Genomic DNA, 21,491 nt, shown 5'->3' on the forward strand with positions numbered 1-21,491 from the left:
AATATATAAAATAAAAATAAAGAGGAGAGTTTTACCTGATTTCGGCGGAGGAGAGGAGGAAGAACCAAAGGGTCTCTTCCATTTTCGGTCTCTTTTCGCTGGGATTTCGGCTTTTCTAGCCTCGAATACGAACCTTACTCGGAAAAGGGGACAAAGTGGGTTTTTTTTGAATTTTTCGGCCACCGCGGACGGCGGCGCCATCGCCGGCGACCGGTCACCGGCGCGGTGGCCGACGGCCGGACCTAAGGCCAGAAATCGGATTGCCCAGAAGGGCTTGAGAGAGTTTTTGAGTTTCTTTTTTAAGAAAAGAAAAAAAAATTTGTTTTTATAGCGCCTGGAAACGACACCGTTTTGGCTTGTTTCATCTGGCCCCAAAACGACGTCGTTTTACCCCATAACCCGCGCGTTGACCCGACCCAGGGGAGGATGCGCGTGTTTTCGCCAAATGGGTTATTTATGCGCGCAGTCCCTCCAATATTAAAGCGCATTGCAATTCGGTCCTTTTCGCTATTTCCTTTTATTTTTAATCGAGCCCTATAATTTTAATTTTATTTCAATCCGGCCCACTGCTGCGCTGCGTTTTGAGGCGGTAGGGTTATTTGTCCATTTGATCCCTTCCCTTTTGGCGCGCTTTGTAATTTAGTCCCTTTTATTTTGAATTTGCCCAATATTTTTGCTTTTACTTTAATTTAGTCCCTTTTAGTAATTTATGACTGTGTTCATTATTTTAATGTTATTATCGTTATTGTTATTCATTGTTATTGGTTTTATTTCCCATTTATTTAGTCATTACAATCTTATTAATGCCTTAACTAATTTTTATTTATTTATTATTATTTTAGCTTTATTTTCATAATATATGTACATATACCTATGTATATTTTATGTATATGCATACACATATTTGTTTCTATATTTTATTTATATATACCTATATACATGTCTATACTTCATTTTCATAAATATATATATATACACTTACATATACTTTATACTTTCAAAATATAACTTGTATATATTCTTTACATTTTATGACTAACATATACTTACACATATATACTTTTATATATTTAATGATTATTATATATGTATATATGTATGTACATACACTTACATAATTTTTAATGTACAATAATTCTGAAATATGTACACATACACATGTTTTTCATATTCTCATTGTTTTATTTATATATATATGTGTGTGTGTGTGTTTATATATTTTTATATTTGCACCATGTTGTTAATTTTGCTCATTTATTTGCATGTTTATTATTGTTTGTTTTCTTACTTTAGTTCTTAATTATTTGTTACATTGCCCGTATGATTGTTTTTATTATTTATTGTTTTGCTTGTATCATTTTATTTACATTGACATCATTATCATTATTTTACATCCATTTTACTCGAATTTATCAAGAATAAAAATTTCAAAATAAAAGCAACACTCGGTATTTAGGATCTTCGAGAGAATCGAGCCCTAACGTATTGGGTTCCGATTTTCTTTGTTGAATCTAAATAATCGAGGTTACTTTTTTAAAAATAAATAAATAAAAGCTCATTATTGGGAATTCAATATGTCTTGTCCTAACGCATTGGATGTGACACGTTGTTTTTTCGAGATGAGGATTTTCTTAAAAACAACCAAGGCAATATTCAATGTTCGGAATGTTGAGAAATGGTGCCCCAATGTATTGGGTTGCGATTTCCTCATCTGACTCGAATAATTGAATATCCTTTTTTAATTTTTATCGTAGGAGTTTTTTTTTACAAGCAACCTATTTTATACAAGTCATTTTAAGACAAAGGATCGTATTTTTTAAAATTCTTCAAAGTTATCAATTTTCGACATTAAGACATTAAATAATCAACTAGGTACCAATTTTGGGCGTTACGAGGGTGCTAATCCTTCCTCGTACGTAATCGACTCCCGAACCCGTTTTCTGAATTTCGTGGACCAAAATCGTTGTTTTAATAAAATCAAACCGTTTATTAAAAACAACCACTTTTCGAGGTGATCCAATCACACCTCATTAAAAAGGATTGGTGGCGACTCCCGTTTTCATTTTTAAAACCCAAGTCGACCCCGTTTTCAATCAAAAAAATGGTGTCAACAGTTTGGCGACTCCACTGGGGACTTTAAATAAGAGAGTCAAGCCACGAGTTGATTATTTCTTGTCTTTTTGTCGAAAGTTGAAAATTTGATTTAAATATACGATCCTCTCATTGCATTTCATTTGTTTTGAGTTATAGTTTTTATCATGTTTTGTATTTTAAATTTTTATATCTTTCTACATTGCATTGCATGACCGTTGGTCACACCTTTTAAGTGGGAGTGAGAAGCTAGTCCTTCGTGAGGTTTTCACCTCCGTGCAGGATAGTGGATCGCTTTCGGGATACATCCGTACCTATGTCTTCATGAGATTTTCATCTCCGTGCAGCCATAGGGAAATGTATTCCCCTGAACCGAACTCGGTCCGTATGAGCCTATAATAGGTGAGGATCGAGGAATCTGCTGGTTCGGGTACCTTTTCTTTAGAAGCCAAACCACATATAGTGAACCTTAGGAACCCACCCTAGGTAGAATCACTTCAAACCCCTAGTATATACCTAAATAGGTGCTTTATTATTTATTGCTTGTATTGGATTTTATTCTTATACTGATTTATTGTGTTTTGTTTTGACTGTATGGCATACATGGCATTTCATTATAAAAGGCGTTGATTCACATTCGGTTACTAGATAGAAAGCTAATCATGGAAAGTGAATTTCTTGATAAAGTGGAAGATAATGCGGTTGTCCGAATATGGTCAGAAAAAACGCAACTCGAGAAAGGAGACAGCTTGACGGAAGGGTACACATCAGAGTTATCGGACTTCACTTATATCAATGTAACTCAGAATAATTTCTGGGAGTTGAAAGAAATATGGGCCCGGTGGGATGATGAAGTCAAACAATTGTTTTACTCTAATTATGGTGACTTGCCTTATTTGCTTGATATTAAAGTGGACGAGCATTTGTTTCGAGCTCTGGCCCAATTTTGGAATCCCTCTTATAGTTGCTTTACTTTTGGGGAGATAGATTGGTGCCTACCATAGAGGAATATACAGCCTTACTGCATTGCCTAAGGTTCAGGCAGATAAAGTCTATTCTAAAGCTGTCAATGTCCCGACTTTTGTGAAGAAGCTAGTGAACATCTTGGGAATGAGTGAGCAATGGGTCTTAGCACGGGTCAAACAAAAAGGGGAAAACAAATGTATTCCTTGGAGAAGTCTGCGTGATTTGATTTTAGCTCACCCTGATACAAAGAAAAGAGTCGATGTTTTTACTTTGGGCATTTATGGGCTGATGATTTTCCCTAGAGCGTTGGGATATATAGACGAGGCAGTTACTGATTTGTTTGATCGACTGGACAAGAGGGTCACACCTGTTCTAGCAATTTTGACCGAGACATTTAGATCTTTAAGTGTGTGCCGAAGCGCGGGGGAGGGAAGATTCATTGGATGTGCACATCTCTTGTTAGTATGGTTCCACAGTCACTTCTAGAAAGTGGATAAAGTTTCTTACCGAGTATTCTCCAAGAATTATTCTCCACTGAAGGAATTAGCAGCCATGCCGAGACGTGACAACATTACCGTGGAAAGATGGATAGCGATTCTTCAAAATCTCAAAGATGAAGATGTTGAATGGAAAGCTCCTTGGATGGTGCCTGATGAGATCTTGTATCGATGTGGGAATTTCAACTGGGTCCCTTTACTTGGGATTTGGGGAGCTGTTGGCTATGCGCCATTGATGGTACTGAAACAATATGGGTCAAGACAGCTCGTGCCTGCCACCCAAGGACTAGCTCAGTGCGAGTTTTCGTATAAAGATGATGGTTACAAGAAGAAGATTCGAGAGATGACCAATGCTTGGAGGCAAACTCATCGGATGAAACGATTTACCGTGGGAGCAATGACGACCCCCGAGTATCATGGATGGCGAAGTAAGAGGATTAATGATAACATCCCCGGGCCAAGAGAAGATTGCGTTCGATCCATAGAGGAGCATTTGCAAGTAGTTCCATCAGAATTAGAGATCATCAAACAGGACTTTGAAAAACGAAGTTTGGAATTGGAAAAGAAGATAGAGCAGCTAGAAGAGGAAAAGATGCGTTTAGGACTAGATGTCGATATCCACAAGTTGGAAGCTGAAAAATTGAGGAAAGGGAAGAACAAGGCCGAAGAGGATTTAGATAGTCTAAAAACAGATTGTAAGAAGCTACGTTCGTCACTGAGAACTACGGGTTTAGGTAAAACATCAGAGCAATGGCGACAAGAGATCAAGGAAGAAAAGGCCAAAGCTGTTCAGTGGGAAAAGAAATTTCAAGACGCCTGAGCTCGAGAAAGCGTTTTGGAAAAAAATTTGTTAGAATGCCGAAATGAAGAAGTAAGATTAAAAGCCCAGATAGCTGAGTTGGAAAGGTCGCTTCACTTGTGCCGTAGTCGTAACTCTATGATCGAGCTGAGAGTAAGTTTGAGCAAAATTGAAGAATTGAAGAAAAAGATAGAAGAACTTGAAGACGCATTGCGAAATTCTGAATTACGAGTAGAACTTCTTGAAAGACGTAATGAACAGTACCAAGAGCAACTCCATCATCTTCAAAGTTAGATTAGAGATAGAGATTACGTTATGGACGAAGCTGTGACTCAAGTGCGGGAAGTGGCTGACCATCTGCAAACCTTAGCGGTTCAGGCTGATATACTGAGTTTGAAATATGAGTCAGAGTCAAGTCGGGGTCGAGAGTTAGCTTGGCTCCTTAAGAGGGTTAAGGCTTTGAGCATAAAGGCAAAGCCGTATATGTAATCCACTTTATGTAAAGAAATTTATTTTCTAGTCAAGTTTTTCTAATGAAATTGAATTAGAATCAATGCCTTTTCTTTGCATTCATTCATCTGCATTGCATTTTTATCATATGCATTAAAGTTCCAAATAATAATAATAATAATAAAGAGCTCTAATTAATAACAGTTACCCTGGAAATCAACGAAAATCTGTCAACTAGATATCATTACGGTACTCGCCGGAGAACCAAAGAAATAGATCAAAGACTAGAGAAATTAGAGCAATTGCAAGAATAGATACAAGCTCAGATGCAAGAAAAACTAGCCAAACTGCAGCAAGATATGGAAGCATCCCAAAGAGAATTATTGAATCAATTAAAACAGTTAACGGCTGGGGGGCACGATAAGGGGAAGAGCCCCGCGATAAATTCTGGGGATGATCACGAAGACCCTGCCTACCCTCCAGGTTTCGCCCCAACTAATGTCCAGACGCAACCAGGGATGTACCCACAGAGGGTACCTGTCACCATTAGATCCCAATACCAAGTTGGTGCCCCAGCATTGATGAACTTCCCAACAGGTTCGGGTTCTAATCCCGGGGATAATCCTATTAATCCCGTGGTTTCGGATCTCGACGACACAGGAGAAATAAAGAAGACAATAGTAGACCTGTCAAAACAATTAGAAGACCAATGTAAATGGTTAGAGGAGAAATTTCAAGCCCTGGAAAATGCCGATTACCATCGAGGAATGGATGCTAAAGATTTGAGTCTGGTACCTAATCTGGTGCTCCCTCCCAAATTTAAAATGCCAGATTTTGAGAAGTACAACGGGACCAATTGCCCCGAAGCCCATATTACTATGTTTTGTAGGAGGATGACAGGATACATCAACAATGACCCATTGCTGATTCATTGCTTCCAGGACAGTTTGATCGGGTCAGCGGCTAGATGGTACAACCAATTAAGTCGGGCCAACATTTATTCATAGAAGGATTTGGCGCAAGCCTTTATGAAGCAGTATAGACACGTGATGGATATAGCACCCGATCGAATTGTATTGCAAAACATGGAAAAGAAGCCTAATGAGAGTTTCCGGTAATATGCTCAGAGATGGAGGGAAGTGGTTGAGCAAGTTCAACCACCGCTTTTAGAGAAAGAGATAACTATGCTTTTTATCAATACTCTAAAGGCTCCATTTCTCAGTCACATGTTGGGCAGTGCCACTAAAATCTTTTCAGACATAGTGATGTCTGGAGAAATGATAGAGAATGCTATAAGATGCGGCAAGATAGAAGCGGGAGAAAGTACTAAAAGGTCAGCACCAAGAAAAAAAGAGCATGAGATAAACAATGCAAGTGTGTTTAACAGGGACCATTCTAAATCAATCACGGTGGGGAAAGCCAGAGCAGTAACCGCTAATCAGCAAGGTTCTTCGAAACATGAATCTAATCAAAGGTCGAACGTAGAGAGACCTCAATTCACACCCATCCCAGTGACGTATAGGGAATTGTACCAGAACTTATTCGATGCACATGCGGTGTCTCCATTTTACCTGAAACCAATGCAACCTCCATACCCTAAGTAGTATGATGCAAACGCCCAATGTGAGTATCACGCGGGGACTAAGGGGCACTCGATTGAGAACTGCACTGCATTCAAGAAGTTAGTTGAAAAACTTATCAATTTGGGGATCGTAAAGATTGGCGACTCATCAGGACCGAATGTAGTAGAGAATCTGTTGCCCAACCATGATAATAAAAGGGTGAATGCGATAATTGAGTATGGAGGAAGGAGAGTCAAAGCCAACATAGTAGAGATAAAGACCCCCCTTGAATGGGTTTGGAAACAAATGATGAAAAGAGGTCTCATCAAGCAAGGTTCAATAGAAAAGCCTGAAGGAGTAAGGAAGTTTTGTGAGTTCCATGCAGGAGAAAGCCATGACATCCAAGAATGCACCGAGTTCAGAACCATGGTGCAAAACTTAATGGATAACAAAGAGTTGGATTTTTATGAAGAGATTAAGGGACTAGAAGAAGGAGAGGTTTATGCTGCAGAAGAAGGATCTACGGGGAAAGCCCAAAAGGCTAATCACCCGGTGGTGATTATTTTAAAACCAATGAGCAGAGAATCTAGAATACAAATAGCACCAAAGGTCATAATCCAAAAACCTGTATCCTCTCCCTACAAGGATAGCAAAAAGGTTCATTGGAATTACGACTGCAATGTAACAATCCCAGGAGAAGAAAGCTTGGTAAATGCTTCAGGAGAGGATGAAGGATTCTATACACGAAGTGGAAAATGCTATGATCCGGCAAACGCAAGAGTGGAATCTGGAAAAGGAAAAGCCTTAGCGGTTGAATTGGGAAAAGCAAAAGCAGACAAAATTGAGCCGCGTTTTAATCAGCCGGTAACTGAAAATGAGGCTAAAGAATTTCTAAAATTCTTAAAACATAGCGAGTACAGCGTGGTAGAACAATTACATAAGCAACCGACTCGTATCTCGGTGCTTGAATTGCTTTTAAGTTCAGAGGTACATCATAATGCTTTGATTAATGTGCTAAATGAAACTTATGTCGCTAGCGATATCTCAGTGAATAAGTTAGACCGTTTGGTTAACAATATCAGTGCCGACAATTTTATTTTCTTTAATGATGATGAAATACCGCCGGGGGGAAGAGGAGCCACCAAAGCATTACATATCACTGCTCGTTGCGGGGAGTATACGTTAGCGGGAGTGCTAATTGATAATGGATCAGCCTTGAATGTTTTACCCCTATCTACCTTAAATAGGTTACCGGTGGATAGTTCCCACATGAAATCATGCCAGAATATAGTGAGGGCATTTGATGGTACCAAAAGAAAGGTGATGAGAAGAATAGAAATACCCCTATTGATTGGCCCGAATACATACGAAGTAGATTTCTTAGTGATGGATATCAAGCCTTCGTATAATTACTTGCTGGAAACACCATGGATTCATTCAGCAGGGGCGGTGCCTTCATCATTGCACCAGAAGTTAAAATTAGTGACAAAAGGCCGGTTAGTTACGATCGACGCTGAGGAAGACATTATTGCATCAGTAACCAGTGACGCACCATATTTGGGAACAGATGATGAGGTGATCGAATGTTCCTTTCGATCCTTAGAGTTCGTAAATGCGACCTATGTTATTGAGGGAAAGAGGATCCCAATGCTCAGCGTGTCTAGAGCCACGAAGGTGGGATTACAAATGACAGTTGGGAAAGGAGCTGTGCTTGGAAGAGGACTGGGAAGATGCCTTCAAAGAAGAATAGAGGCACCAATGGTGAAAGACAAACAGGACCGCTTTGGTTTAGGATTTAAACCAAATGCTAGGCAAAGAAGGAAAGAGTTAGAGAAAAGACAAGAGAGGAGGAAGGCGCGTTTGAACGGAGAAGAAGTTGATTGGGAACCTATGGCTTTCCCCCACATATCTAGGACCTTCGTATCGGGAGGAACCATGTATTCTAGTCTGAGGAATCTAAGAAGGAAGACCACAGAGGAAATGTTAGGAAACCTGAACATCAATGCCATATTTGAAGAAGAATCTGAAGAAGGAAGTACATCAGGCATCTATCCCTTTGAACCTGGGAGTGTTTTAAACAATTGGACTGCAGAGGAAATGCCTGAAGTTTTTAGAGCTTTTCCAGAGTAATATTCAAAACATACTAATTGTTCTAAGCCTAGAGAAAATGAAAACCTTTTGTGAACTGAAATGAGCTTATATTTGAACATTATAACTTCAATGAAATATATCTTCGCATTTTCTTTTTTGAGTATATATTCTTTTAAAATTCTTTTCATTCTTTCGAATAGTCATCTTGGATGCTTATATTCCAAATCATTCTTTCATTCATGGCCATACTAAATAAGAATCCTTAAATTCATACATTCCTTGTACATTCTTTGGTACTTATAACAGGTTCCAAGATATCGATGACATGAATGACTCTACTATGAACTTAGAGAACCCTTTTGAACGAGAGATGTGTTTAGAGGAATCTCAAGATTTTGAAGATAACATAGATTGCAACCTATCTCCGGACTTGTTGAGGATGGTAGAGCAGGAAGGGAAACAAATCCTACCTCACGAAGAGACGATAGAGACGGTGATCCTGGAAGAGGGAAAGGTGGTGAAGATTGGCACATGCATAACTGAAGAAGTAAAACAAAACCTCATTGAATTGCTTCGAGAGTTCAAAGATGTCTTCGCATGGTCGTATCAGGATATGCCTGGCTTAAATACGGATATTGTAGTTCACCATCTTCCTATAAAGGAAGATTGCAAGCCGGTTCAGCAAAAACTCCGAAGAATAAGGCTTGATGTTGTATTGAAAATAAAAGAGGAGGTGCAAAAGCAATTCGATGCTGGATTCCTGCAAGTGGTCAAATATTCTGAGTGGGTAGCCAACATCGTACCCGTCCTTAAGAAAGATGGAAAGGTACGAATGTGTGTAGATTACAGAGACTTAAATAAAGCTAGCCCAAAGGATAATTTTCCCTTGCCTCATATCGACACTCTGGTAGATAACACGGTGGGACACTCACTGTTTTCTTTTATGGATGACTTCTCGGGATATAACCAAATTAAGCTGCATCCTGATGATATAAAGAAAACTACATTCATAACCCTATGGGGAACTTTCTGCTATAAAATGATGCCATTTGGATTGAAAAATGCGGGAGCTACATACCAAAAAGCCATGGTGGCCCTTTTCCATGATATGATGCATTGAGAAATAGAAATCTATGTGGATGACATAATTGCAAAATCTAGAACAGATGAGGAGCATGTACAAGTCTTAAGAAAACTCTTTATACGGTTAAGAAAGTTCCAACTAAAGCTTAACCCAGCCAAATGTACTTTCGGAGCTAGATCGGGAAAGTTGCTAGGGTTTGTAGTCAGTGAAAGAGGGATTGAGATTGACCCAGATAAAGTCAAGGCCATATAAGAATTGCTTCCGCCGTGCACTCAGAATGAAGTTCGAGGTTTCCTAGGAAGATTGAACTATATTGCCAGGTTCATTTCACAGTTAACGGAGAAATGCGACCCCATCTTTCGTCTCTTTAAGAAACATAATCCGGGAGTATGGGATGAGGAGTGCCAAAAAGCTTTTGACAAGATTAAGTATTACTTGTCCAACGCCCCAGTGCTGATTCTACCCTTCCCAGACAAACCGCTCATACTGTATTTGACAGTGTTTGAAAATTCCATGGGATACGTGCTTGGTCAACATGATGAATCAGGACGAAAGGAAAGAGCAATTTACTATCTCAGTAAGAAGTTCACCGAATGCGAAACAAGATATTCACCAATCGAGAAATTATGATGTGCCCTAATCTGGACAACTCAGAGACTGAGACAGTACATGTTGTACCATACGACCTGGTTAATCTCCAAATTGGACCCTCTGAAATACTTGATGGAGTCAACCGCTCTGAATGGAAGAATGGCCCGATGGCAAATTCTTCTATCTGAATTTGACATAGTCTATGTGAACCAGAAGGCGGTCAAAGGGAGTGCAATAGCGGAATTCCTAACAAGTATGGCTCTGGATGATTATGAGCCATTGAACTTCGATTTCCCAAATGAGGATTTGATGTATGTTGCAACTGTAGAGAAAGATTACCAAGAAGGTGGTCCTTGGAAGTTGAGTTTTGTCGGAGCTTCAAATGCTATAGGCAACGGAATTGGGGCAATACTCGTGTCTCCTAGTGGAGATTATTATCCTTTCACTAGCAAATTGGACTTTGACTGCACAAATAACATGGCTGAGTATGAAGCTTGCATTATGGGCATCCGGGCAGCCATAGAGCGGAAAGTTAAGGTGCTAGAGGTATACGGGGACTCTGCATTAGTAATTTACCAACTCAAAGGGGAATGGGAAACAAGAGACCCGAAGTTGGTCCGCTATCGAAAATTGGTTATGGAGTTGATTGAGGAATTTGATAATGTCACCTTTAGTTACATCCCACGAGATGAAAACCAGATGGCAGATGCTTTGGCCACTTTAGCCTCCATGTTTAAAGTGAACAAATTAGAAGATATGAAGCCTATCCAGATCAGCATCTATGAGGCTCCAGCCCATTGTTGCAACATTGACAATGAAGAGGAAAAGGATGATCACCCTTGGTACCATGACATATTGCGATATGTGAAGAGTCGTGAGTACCCTGACCATGCGACAGAAAATGATAAGAAGACATTAAGGAGATTAGCCATTGACTATGTCCTAGATGGGGAAATTTTGTATAAAAAGGGAAAAGATCAAGTATTGTTGAGGTGTGTGGATGCTGTCGGGGCAAAAGAAATTTTGGAAGAAGTGCATGACGGTATCTGCGGAACGCATGCCAACGGCTTCACGATGGCCAGACAAATTATGAGATTTGGGTACTATTGGTCCACCATGGAAGGGGATTGCATTAGTTACACCAAAAAGTGTCATAAATGCCAAATTTATGGTGACAAAATGTATGCACCACCTTCACCCCTCCACGTAATGGTTTCTCCATGGCCATTTTCCATGTGGGGAATAGATGTCATCGGGCTAATATCTCCAAAGGCTTCTAATGGGCATCGTTTTATCTTTGTGGTTATTGATTATTTCACTAAGTGGGTGGAGGCTGCTTCATATGCTAACATTACGAAGTCAGCAGTCAGTAAATTCTTAAAAAAGGAGATTATATGTCGGTACGGGATGCCAGAAAGGATCATATCTGACAATGCGCTGAACTTGAACAACAACTTAATAGCGGAAGTTTGTAGTCAGTTCAAGATCAGACACCATAATTCATCACCATACCGCCCAAAAATGAATGGGGCCGTGGAAGCAGCAAACAAAAATATCAAGAAGATTGTAGGGAAAATGACTGAAACCTACAAGGACTGGCACGAGAAACTACCTTTCGCTTTCTTGGCGTATCGTACCTCTGTTAGGACTTCTACTGGGGCAACACCGTTTTCTTTAGTCTACGGGATGGAGGCAGTTTTACCCATAGAAGTTGAAATCTCTTCTCTCCGGGTATTAACTGAACTAAGGTTAGATGAGGTCGAATGGGTTCAATCTCGATATGATCAGCTGAACTTGATAGAAGAAAAGAGACTAAAAGCTATTCGTCACGGTCAGATGTATCAAAAACGAATGATGCGAGCCTATAACAAAAAGGTTCGTCCCAGAGAATTTCACGAAGGGGACCTAGTGTTGAAAAAGATTCTTCCTCTACAAAAAGATTTTAGAGGAAAATGGATGCCAAATTGGGAAGGTCCTTATGTTGTAAAGAAGGCATTTTCTAGAGGAGCTCTGATCTTGAGCGAGATGGATGGTAAAAACTTGCCAAATCCTGTGAACTCAGATTCAGTCAAGAAATACTTCACTTGAAGGAGAAGGACCAAAGTGAAAACCCGTAAAGGGCATTCAAAAAAAAAAAGAAGGAGAGGCCGAGGTGAAAACCCGTAAAGGGCGCATTGAGACCAAAGGGGATTTGAGTTGAAAACCTGAAAAGGCGGCTTAAATTTTGAGAAGATATGAGGTGACCGGAGTAGCTCAAATTTTGATCTGGGGCATGAGGTGGTCTCGATATACCTGAATCAACAAGGAAAGGGTAGACGACATCTTGGGGTATCGACAAAACCTTGCAGATTCCCTAAACACATATCAAATTCAGAATGGTTTTCAGAAAGCTTATGCAGGGAAACTCGTGCTGCGATATCTTGGGCACCTGCCGTCATCTTATTCATTTTGAATCTTGGCAAACATTTGTTATCTCGATTAATGTATTCATCTCAAGCTTTGCTCCTAATAAAATTCCATCTTGTCCATCGTCTTTTCTCATTTTATCTTAGCAAAATTTGCTATCTTGATTAACTTATTCATTTCGAGATTTGTTTCCAATAACATTTTTTTGTCCATTACGATAATCTTTTTCAAACATTTGAAATAACAACTAATAGACTAAATGTTCAAGTAAAAGGAGTTTTGCATATTACTCTAGAAACTTCTAAATAATGAAGGAACCTGGAACAGGACTGTTGTTTAGAACACACTAATTTTAAAAGGAAAAATTTAAGTCAGGGCTATCCTTTCAAATTTTGTTGTCCAAACATGGATTAAACAAAATGGCAAGGTGTCATATTGGTGACATAGTTTCAATAATTACCAAGTGATGAGAAGAGGTTTTCTTAGAGAAAATTTTACAATTGTGCATTTTGGTATGATACCCTAGGAATGGAGACCAAAGAGTTTTCACATTCTGTATCATTGAATTATGATAAAAGAGGATCGAGAAAAGGTCAGGTCTTTCTATCCTTGGGTTACAGTGGGAGAAAGATGGTTCAAATTTTGCATCCAGTGGATTGCATTTGGAGGCTCACAATGGAGGGCCAATCAGATTAAGTGTTTCTTTGGATATGCCAGCTAAGCAAGAAGGCGTTGTAACACGTCAGTGATAAAACAATGAGCAATAACAACTCAAACATTAAGGAATCATCTTCATGACATCATGCATTCATTCAAATGTCATTCATACGTATCTAGTTAGGAGCAGTTGATTCATTCTGATCATGCCATCCTAATCACTAGGCACAATTAGGTCCATAAAATAGAACATAAATGTCAGGTTCACCAGAGAACAGATCAATGAAGATAGCAGATCATGCCTTCCTGTACCGGCAGTGAAGCAGATCGAAGACACCGGCCTTGTTTTCCTGTACTGACAGCGAAGCAGATCGAAGAAACCATAGTTTGCAATTAAGAAGATTGAAGCTACAACAGTGGATCTTACTTTCCTAGCGTTGCAGTGGAACAGATTGAAGCTACAACAGCGGATCTTACTTTCCTGACATTGCAATTAAGAAGATTGAAGCTACAATAGCAGATCTTACTTTCTAGGTGGTGCAGTGGAACAGATTGAAGCTACAACAGCAGATCTTACTTCCCTGACATTGCAATTAAGAAGATTGAAGCTACAACAGCGGATCTTACTTTCCTAGCGCTGCAGTGGAACAAATTGAAGCTACAACAGCGGATCTTACTTCCCTAACATTGCAATTAAGAAGATTGAAGCTACAAAAGCAGATCTTACTTTCCAGGCGGTGAAGTGGAACAGATTGAAGCTACAACAGCGGATCTTACTTCCCTGACATTGCAATTAAGAAGATTGAAGCTACAACAGCGGATCTTACTTTCCTAGCGCTGCAGTGGAACAGATTGAAGCTACAACAGCGGATCTTACTTCCCTGACATTGCAATTAAAAATATTGAAGCTACAACAGCAGGTCTTACCCCCTGACGTTGCAGTGGAATAAAATAAAACCACAAATCTCGTCTCCCTAAAGAAGTAACAATGGAGTAGATTGAAGCTACAAGTCAGATCCCCCTGAAGTACAATGGAGTAGATTGAAGTGACAAGACACAGTGGATTAGAATGAGACTACTTGAAGAGAAGCGCCAAGAGAAATCAAGACTCAGCGAGACTGGACAAATTGGTCTTTCTTAGTCTTTGCTCTGTTCTCGTTACACGACAACGAGCAAAGAGGGGCAGCTGTACAAGCCCATTTGCCCGAACCCAACAAACAAAACAAAAACAATTAAACCCAACTAGCCTAACCCAATACCTCAAACCCAATATCCAGCCCAAACCCTAAATCTGACCCAAGAAGATTAGTCAAACTAGGGTTTCAGAACTGAAACCCTAGCCTAATGTTGTAGCCACCAACATCCTTACCTGCCCCCTGCTACCGCCGTAACCACCACCACCGACTCCTCTGGCACCTGCAAGGAAGTGCATACGCAACAGCAAGTACAATAACAGTAGGAAAATTGTAAAAAAATGAATGTAATGGGCTATAAATAGCCGAATATCAACATTGTAAGGGGCTTTTGGGGAAAAACAAATTGGAAGAAATAAAAATGTTTTTTAAGGTGATTTACTTTGATTTTTCCGACTTCTTTTTTCTTATTTTTGTTTTATTTCAGTTTTCTACATTGTTTCTTTCTCTTCTCATTTTTCATTTAATCAATATACATAATAATATATAAAATAAAAATAAAAAGGAGAGTTTTACCTGATTTCGGAAGAGGAGAGGAGGAAGAACCAAAGGGTCTCTTCCATTTTTGGTCTCTTTTCGCTGGGATTTCAGCTTTTCTAGCCTCGAATACGAACCTTACTTGGAAAAGGGGACAAAGTGGTTTTTTTTTTAATTTTTCGGCCACCGCGGACGGCGGCGCCATCGCCGGCGATCGGTCACTAGCGCGGTGGTCGACGGCCGGACCTAAGGTCGAAAATCGGATTGCCCAGAAGGGCTTGAGAGAGTTTTTGAGTTTCTTTTTTAAGAAAAGTGAAGAAAATGAGAAATCTGAAAAAAAATTTGTTTTTATAGCGCCTGGAAACGACGCCGTTTTGGCTTGTTTCATCTGGCCCCAAAACGACGTCGTTTTACCCCATAACCCACGCGTTGACCCGACCCAGGGGAGGATCCGCGTGTTTTCGCCAAATGGGTTATTTATGCGCGCAGTCCCTCCAATATTAAAGCGCATTGCAATTCGGTCCTTTTCGCTATTTCCTTTTATTTTTAATCGAGCCCTATAATTTTAATTTTATTTCAATCCGGCCCACTGCTGCGCTGCGTTTTGAGGCGGTCGGGTTATTTGTCCATTTGATCCCTTCCCTTTTGGCGCGCTTTGTAATTTAGTCCCTTTTATTTTGAATTTGCCCAGTATTTTTGCTTTTACTTTAATTTAGTCCCTTTTAGTAATTTATGACTGTGTTCATTATTTTAATGTTATTATCGTTATTGTTATTCATTGTTATTGGTTTTATTTCCCATTTATTTAGTCATTACAATCTTATTAATGCCTTAACTAATTTTTATTTATTTATTATTATTTTAGCTTTATTTTCATAATATATGTACATATACCTATGTATATTTTATGTATATGCATACACATATTTGTTTCTATATTTTATTTATATATACCTATATACATGTCTATACTTCATTTTCATAAATATATATATACACTTACATATACTTTATACTTTCAAAATATAACTTGTATATATTCTTTACATTTTATGACTAACATATACTTACACATATATACTTTTATATATTTAATGATTATTATATATGTATATATGTATGTACATACACTTACATAATTTTTAATGTACAATAATTCCGAAATATGTACACATACACATGTTTTTCATATTCTCATTGTTTTATTTATATATATATATATATGTGTGTGTTTATATATTTTTATATTTGCATCATGTTGTTAATTTTGTTCATTTATTTGCATGTTTATTATTGTTTGTTTTCTTACTTTAGTTCTTAATTATTTGTTACCTTGCCCGTATGATTGTTTTTATTATTTATTGTTTTGCTTGTATCATTTTATTTACATTGACATCATTATCATTATTTTACATCCATTTTACTCGAATTTATCAAAAACAAAAATTTCAAAATAAAAGCAACACTCGGTATTTGGGATCTTCGAGAGAATCGAGCCCTAACGTATTGGGTTCCGATTTTCTTTGTTGAATCTAAATAATCGAGGTTACTTTTTTAAAAATAAATAAATAAAAGCTCATTATTGAGAATTCAATATGTCGTGGCCTAACGCATTGGATGTGACACGTTGTTTTTTCGAGATGAGGATTTTCTTAAAAACAACCAAGGCAATATTCAATGTTCGGAATGTTGAGAAATGGTGCCCTAACGTATTGGGTTGCGATTTCCTCATCTGACTCGAATAATTGAATATCCTTTTTTTAATTTTTATCGTAGGAGTTTTTTTTTTACAAGCAACCTATTTTATACAAGTCATTTTAAGACAAAGGATCGTATTTTTTAAAATTCTTCAAAGTTATCAATTTTCGACATTAAGACATTAAATAATCAACTAGGTACCAATTTTGGGCGTTACGAGGGTGCTAATCCTTCCTCGTACGTAATCGACTCCCGAACCCGTTTTCTGAATTTCGTGGACCAAAATCGTTGTTTTAATAAAATCAAACCGTTTATTAAAAACAACCACTTTTCGAGGTGATCCAATCACACCTCATTAAAAAGGATTGGTGCCGACTCCCGTTTTCATTTTTAAAACCCAAGTCGACCCCGTTTTCAATCAAAAAAATGGTGTCAACAATAATCGTATTATCTTTTTACATAAAATAAAAGTTTCAATAAAAAAAATGTTGAATATGATAAGCAAGTAGATAGTTACTTATCACTTAATGTTGAAATTATTTAAGTTGATTTTACTTTTCTAAATTTTATTTTTGAATTAAACTATTTTCTCATTTTATTAAAAATTAAAGTATTCAACTTATTATCTTTAACTTTTATTCAAAATTATTTAAAATAAAATAAAAGAAATTTAAATAGATAAATATATCAGATTAAGAATAACACCAACTCAATTATTGACATTATGAATACTAGATTATGGTACATTGGCGAAAAAAATTTATGTAACAAATATATTTATAAAAAATTGATTTAAATATTAAATTATGTTGTTTTGGGTTCAAATATCATCAAACGCATTTTTTTAGACTTGTATTTAGAAATAACATACAATAAATAATGAAATGGAAGATAAAAAATAGTTTTAATTGTGAGTAAAAGGAAATTTAAATATATAAGTACATTATATTAAGAATATTAAATGCATTTCAGTTGAGAATGAGAATATTGAAATAAAATTTTCGTTGAAGAGATAAAGAAAATTTTAATAAAACTTATTTAAAATATGTAAAATTATTTTAATAACTTTCTTAATTGACTCGTGATATCAATTCAATCACGCATTTGAATGATAAGTTGATAATTTATTTAAATAAAACATAAAATATAGCAGTACCACAAATAAAACCTTTTCCATGTGTATTTTAATTTTATGATCAGTCCAAGTTTTCAAATAGAAGTTTGAGAAGTTTATAAGTTAAGATAAAAAGATAAGGAAAATTACATATACATGAGACTAATTTTGACCTTATTTCTTTAAATACAAACCTAGTGTTACAGGCTCTGAAATTTCCAATCCGATCTTAAATCTGCTGTGCGAGTCTCGGGCTCGGTCGATCACACGCTGACTGTGACACTAGTAAATGGCTAATGTGGAAGCCAAGAGAGCGAAAGCAACGGATTGAAGTGTTACAGATGCTGGGATCTTACCGCTATCTTTTCGGAAGAACATCCCTTGGTAAATCGGTAGGTTGGTGAAAACCAAAACGTAGCAAAGAAGTATCTGAAAACCGAATATGTCAAAAATCTTCATACGAGCATCATCAATGGCAACATAGTTTTTACTACCGCAATGAGTCCGAGCAGATTGAAAAGTGCGAGCGCAGCTAAAACCGTGAACATTGGTTACCAAGTCCTGAACACCATGATTTCTTGCTCATCTCTCCGGTGTACATTATCGTCAGCCACTTTTCCGGTGATGGCAAAGGCCGACTTCGAAAACCCAAAAAGTTTGAGGATGTGGTCAATGGCGGCAAAGAAGTAGGAAGTTGTTCTTTTGAACATCCACATCCTCTGTTCATTCAACCAACCTCGGACTGTGCCTCCCAACCATACATATTCCACAAGACTGTGAACTCGGTGGACAAAGATGACATACAAATATGGTATAACCCAAGAACTCGATATCTAACTTTAATCATGATATTGAAACATTTAAGATTGAACCCTGATCAGTTTAATTCGGTTATACAACCATCTTTGAAAGGTTGTATTTAGTATGTCTGGGATTCCAATTCTAGCATGCACAATCCTTTCTATTCTTACACTACAAACTCTTTCATACCAAAAAGGAAAAAAGAAATAGTAACTTTGAAGAATCCAAGGCTTAGGCTGGTTGATTTACACAACCTCTTTTAACAGGTGTGATGGCATTTAACAAATTTGAGCTTGAATGTAAAAAGATATGAAATTTTTTGTATCAAAAAGAATATGAAATGTTGGAAAATTTTGTTGGTATTTGATGCTCACCTTCATTAGAACTCTCAAGGAACCATAAATTTCAATTTCATTTTCAGTGAGGTTATCAAAGGCCTGTGGATATTTGGACATAAGCAATTTCATGTCCATTTCCTTCATCCAAAAAGAAGCAATGTGCATCCCTAATTGCTTTGGAATTATTTGAATACATATCGCAATCTACATTAAGGATAAATGGTGTATTGTTTATTCTTGAATATACCCTTATCTGTTCATTCACATATTCAAGAGTTAATGCTTTCAATATATATATACACATTCAAGAGATATAAAATAGTCATTTAATTCAACAAAGTATTTATATATAAATATATATTATTTAAACTTAGGGTGAAAATTAAATATAAACATATCTCCAACTTAGATCTATTCAAAGATTTGGTTATTCATCCAGATCGACTTTATATAAATAAAATATGATCCAAGCCAACAAAACCTCACTTGTGTCACTATTTATTAATAAAAAAACATTTTTATTTAGATTTTGAAATAAGAAGTATGCTAGGGCTAACCTAAATTTGAGTAAAGAAATATAAAATTTTCCAATCATGCTCCAACGAGAAAGGATTGTATCAATATGTGATTTCTTAAAAATTTCAAATTTAACTAAAAATGCTAAAAATCAGGAAGAAAAATATGATTTGTCATTCTCCAATGAAAAGAATAGAGATGACGTGAAATTACAGTTTCATACAATCCCTTCTCCACTCTAATTTATGGACAGTGTTCTACTAACTCATATTTGAATGTGTATCAAAGACAAATATTGGAAGAAAAGTATAAATATAGAATGCTTAATTACTAATGCATTTAAGGCGCCATCTTTGAAATTGTGGTGGATATGAGGTCTCTTTTCACGTGCCAAATATACAAGGGTTGGCAAAGCTTTTCCTTCAATATCAATGGTGTTAGGGTCTCTTCCATCAATCAAGATCTACAATTAAGTTTTTAAATGCACAATTTGAAGCAATTATAAGGTAGGAGTTAAATGTAGTTATAAAGTTTGCGATCCAAAAGAATAAAAAAAAAATTGTAGCAAATTACTTGAAGAATGGATGGATGATGATGTCGACTAAGAACAAAATCCCATTCATCAAATCCCTTGTGCTCTTTGCGTCTGTGCGCTGGAACTTTGCCCAATCTTGTGATGCTTTCAATCCGACTCTTCATGTCTTCGTATGATTTCTATCATTCATACCAAAATAAAATAAAATAAAAAAATCTATTCCTACACAAAATTGAAACGTCTAGAAATTTAATTCATTTATTTTATGTAATCATTATTATGCAATGACAACTACCATACATGTGAGTATACACATTCATTGCACTAGGGTGAATCCAAAGGGCATAAGCATCCCCGTTGATTAAAATGAATATTTTCTTGTTTTAATTAAAACTGTTTTTAGTGAAATACAAGAACATGACAAAGCTCGAAATAAAAAATGCAACAAACACAATTCGAACTCAAACCATACTTGAAACGGTGAACATCAAGCCATCACGATAAATAATTATATATGATAAAAATATAAGTTCATATAATATAATTATATTTTCATTCTCCAAAAGTTAAAAAAATTTGTTTAATCTCTTAAAAAAGGTTGAAATCATAAATTAACATATGATACAGATTATATTTTAACATCTTAAAAAAATTAATTTAATTATGTCTATTAAGGTTTAGAGTTTAAGGTTTAAGAGATTAATCACTCATTGGTCATGAATGCATCATCCACTGGTTCTGGAGTGGTCTGGAAATAAGCCTCAGGAGATGTGGGCTCTACTTTCAGCTTCCTGCAAAACGGAAGCCATAGCTGGGCAAACCCTGAAGCTTCTAATAAAGCATAAAATGTCAAATCGGAGCAACCATCATCAGATAAGTAGACGCTTAGCTTATGAGGTGGGTAGTCATAAGCCATGACCGATAACACTGTGCTGACCACCATCGTTGGTGGCTTTAATCTTGGGTCTGCCGTGGAGACAAATATACTATTGATAGTTTAAGATGCAATTAGAATGTCTCGACGTTTGGAGATCGAGGATCATTGTTTGGGGTTTTAGTGCAATTAACCTTATATAAATTCTAAATAATTCTCAAAATCCAGTAAATTTAAAAAAAAATACAAATAAAAAATCTGGCTTGACCTTGCTTCCATACTACATTTCCAAATCCCTGACTGTTGACATCATCACCGATTATCTCTTCCTCTTATCTTTCCATTTAGTTTCTGAAACTCTAGATTCATCCATAATTTAAATGATAACAATTAATAGTAAATTAATGTAAACCGACTTGTGTGTGGAAAATTGCACTTTTGGCATGCTTTTGTAAGTTTAGGGTAATATTTCTCTTTTGGCATACATTTAAATTTTCTTTTCAATTTAGTCCTTCACTATTTTTTATTTAAATTATTATATACGTATAAATTTAAATTGTATATGTATATAATATTTTTTTCCCTTTTGTTCTTTTATTTTTATTGTTAAGATTTTGTTTCTATGAAATCTATAGCTGACAAGTTTATCTTGGAGAAGAAGTAATCTTTTATTTCAGTTCAAAATATACTATAACAACAGTTACTTTAGGGTGAATTTTAGCTATTATGATTATGATCAGCATAATGCGAC

At 36.7% G+C, this 21,491-nt stretch overlaps 2 protein-coding genes and 1 pseudogene across 2 annotated transcripts; 2 read left to right on the top strand and 1 right to left on the bottom strand.

The window, feature by feature from the left end:
* Positions 1-6,671: 6,671 nt before the first annotated feature.
* Positions 6,672-8,495, top strand: LOC121224991 (uncharacterized). Its single transcript, XM_041108652.1, has one exon. The coding sequence runs from the start codon at positions 6,672-6,674 to the stop codon at positions 8,493-8,495; it is 1,824 nt and encodes a 607-aa protein (XP_040964586.1).
* Positions 8,496-10,386: 1,891 nt separating this feature from the next.
* Positions 10,387-13,233, top strand: LOC121224992 (uncharacterized). Its single transcript, XM_041108653.1, has 2 exons — positions 10,387-11,173; positions 13,064-13,233. Exons 1-2 carry the CDS (start codon positions 10,387-10,389, stop codon positions 13,231-13,233), a joined length of 957 nt encoding a protein of 318 aa, XP_040964587.1.
* Positions 13,234-17,878: 4,645 nt separating this feature from the next.
* LOC121203359 (cellulose synthase-like protein E6) lies at positions 17,879-20,864 on the bottom strand (annotated as a pseudogene).
* Between the last annotated feature and the right edge of the window lie 627 nt (positions 20,865-21,491).

Source organism: Gossypium hirsutum, chromosome D13 (assembly GCF_007990345.1).
Source record: "Gossypium hirsutum isolate 1008001.06 chromosome D13, Gossypium_hirsutum_v2.1, whole genome shotgun sequence".
Lineage (NCBI taxonomy): Eukaryota > Viridiplantae > Streptophyta > Magnoliopsida > Malvales > Malvaceae > Gossypium > Gossypium hirsutum.

What these genes read in the sequence shown, in the direction of transcription:
- LOC121224991 (XM_041108652.1), top strand. Translation starts at nt 6,672, where the DNA reads ATGATGAAAAGAGGTCTCATCAAGCAAGGTTCAATAGAAAAGCCTGAA.
- LOC121224992 (XM_041108653.1), top strand. Translation starts at nt 10,387, where the DNA reads ATGGCTCTGGATGATTATGAGCCATTGAACTTCGATTTCCCAAATGAG. An exon ending in TTTGGAAGAAGTGCATGACG is followed by an intron (nt 11,174 to 13,063) that starts GTATCTGCGGAA and finishes ATGATACCCTAG; the next exon opens with GAATGGAGACCAAAGAGTTT.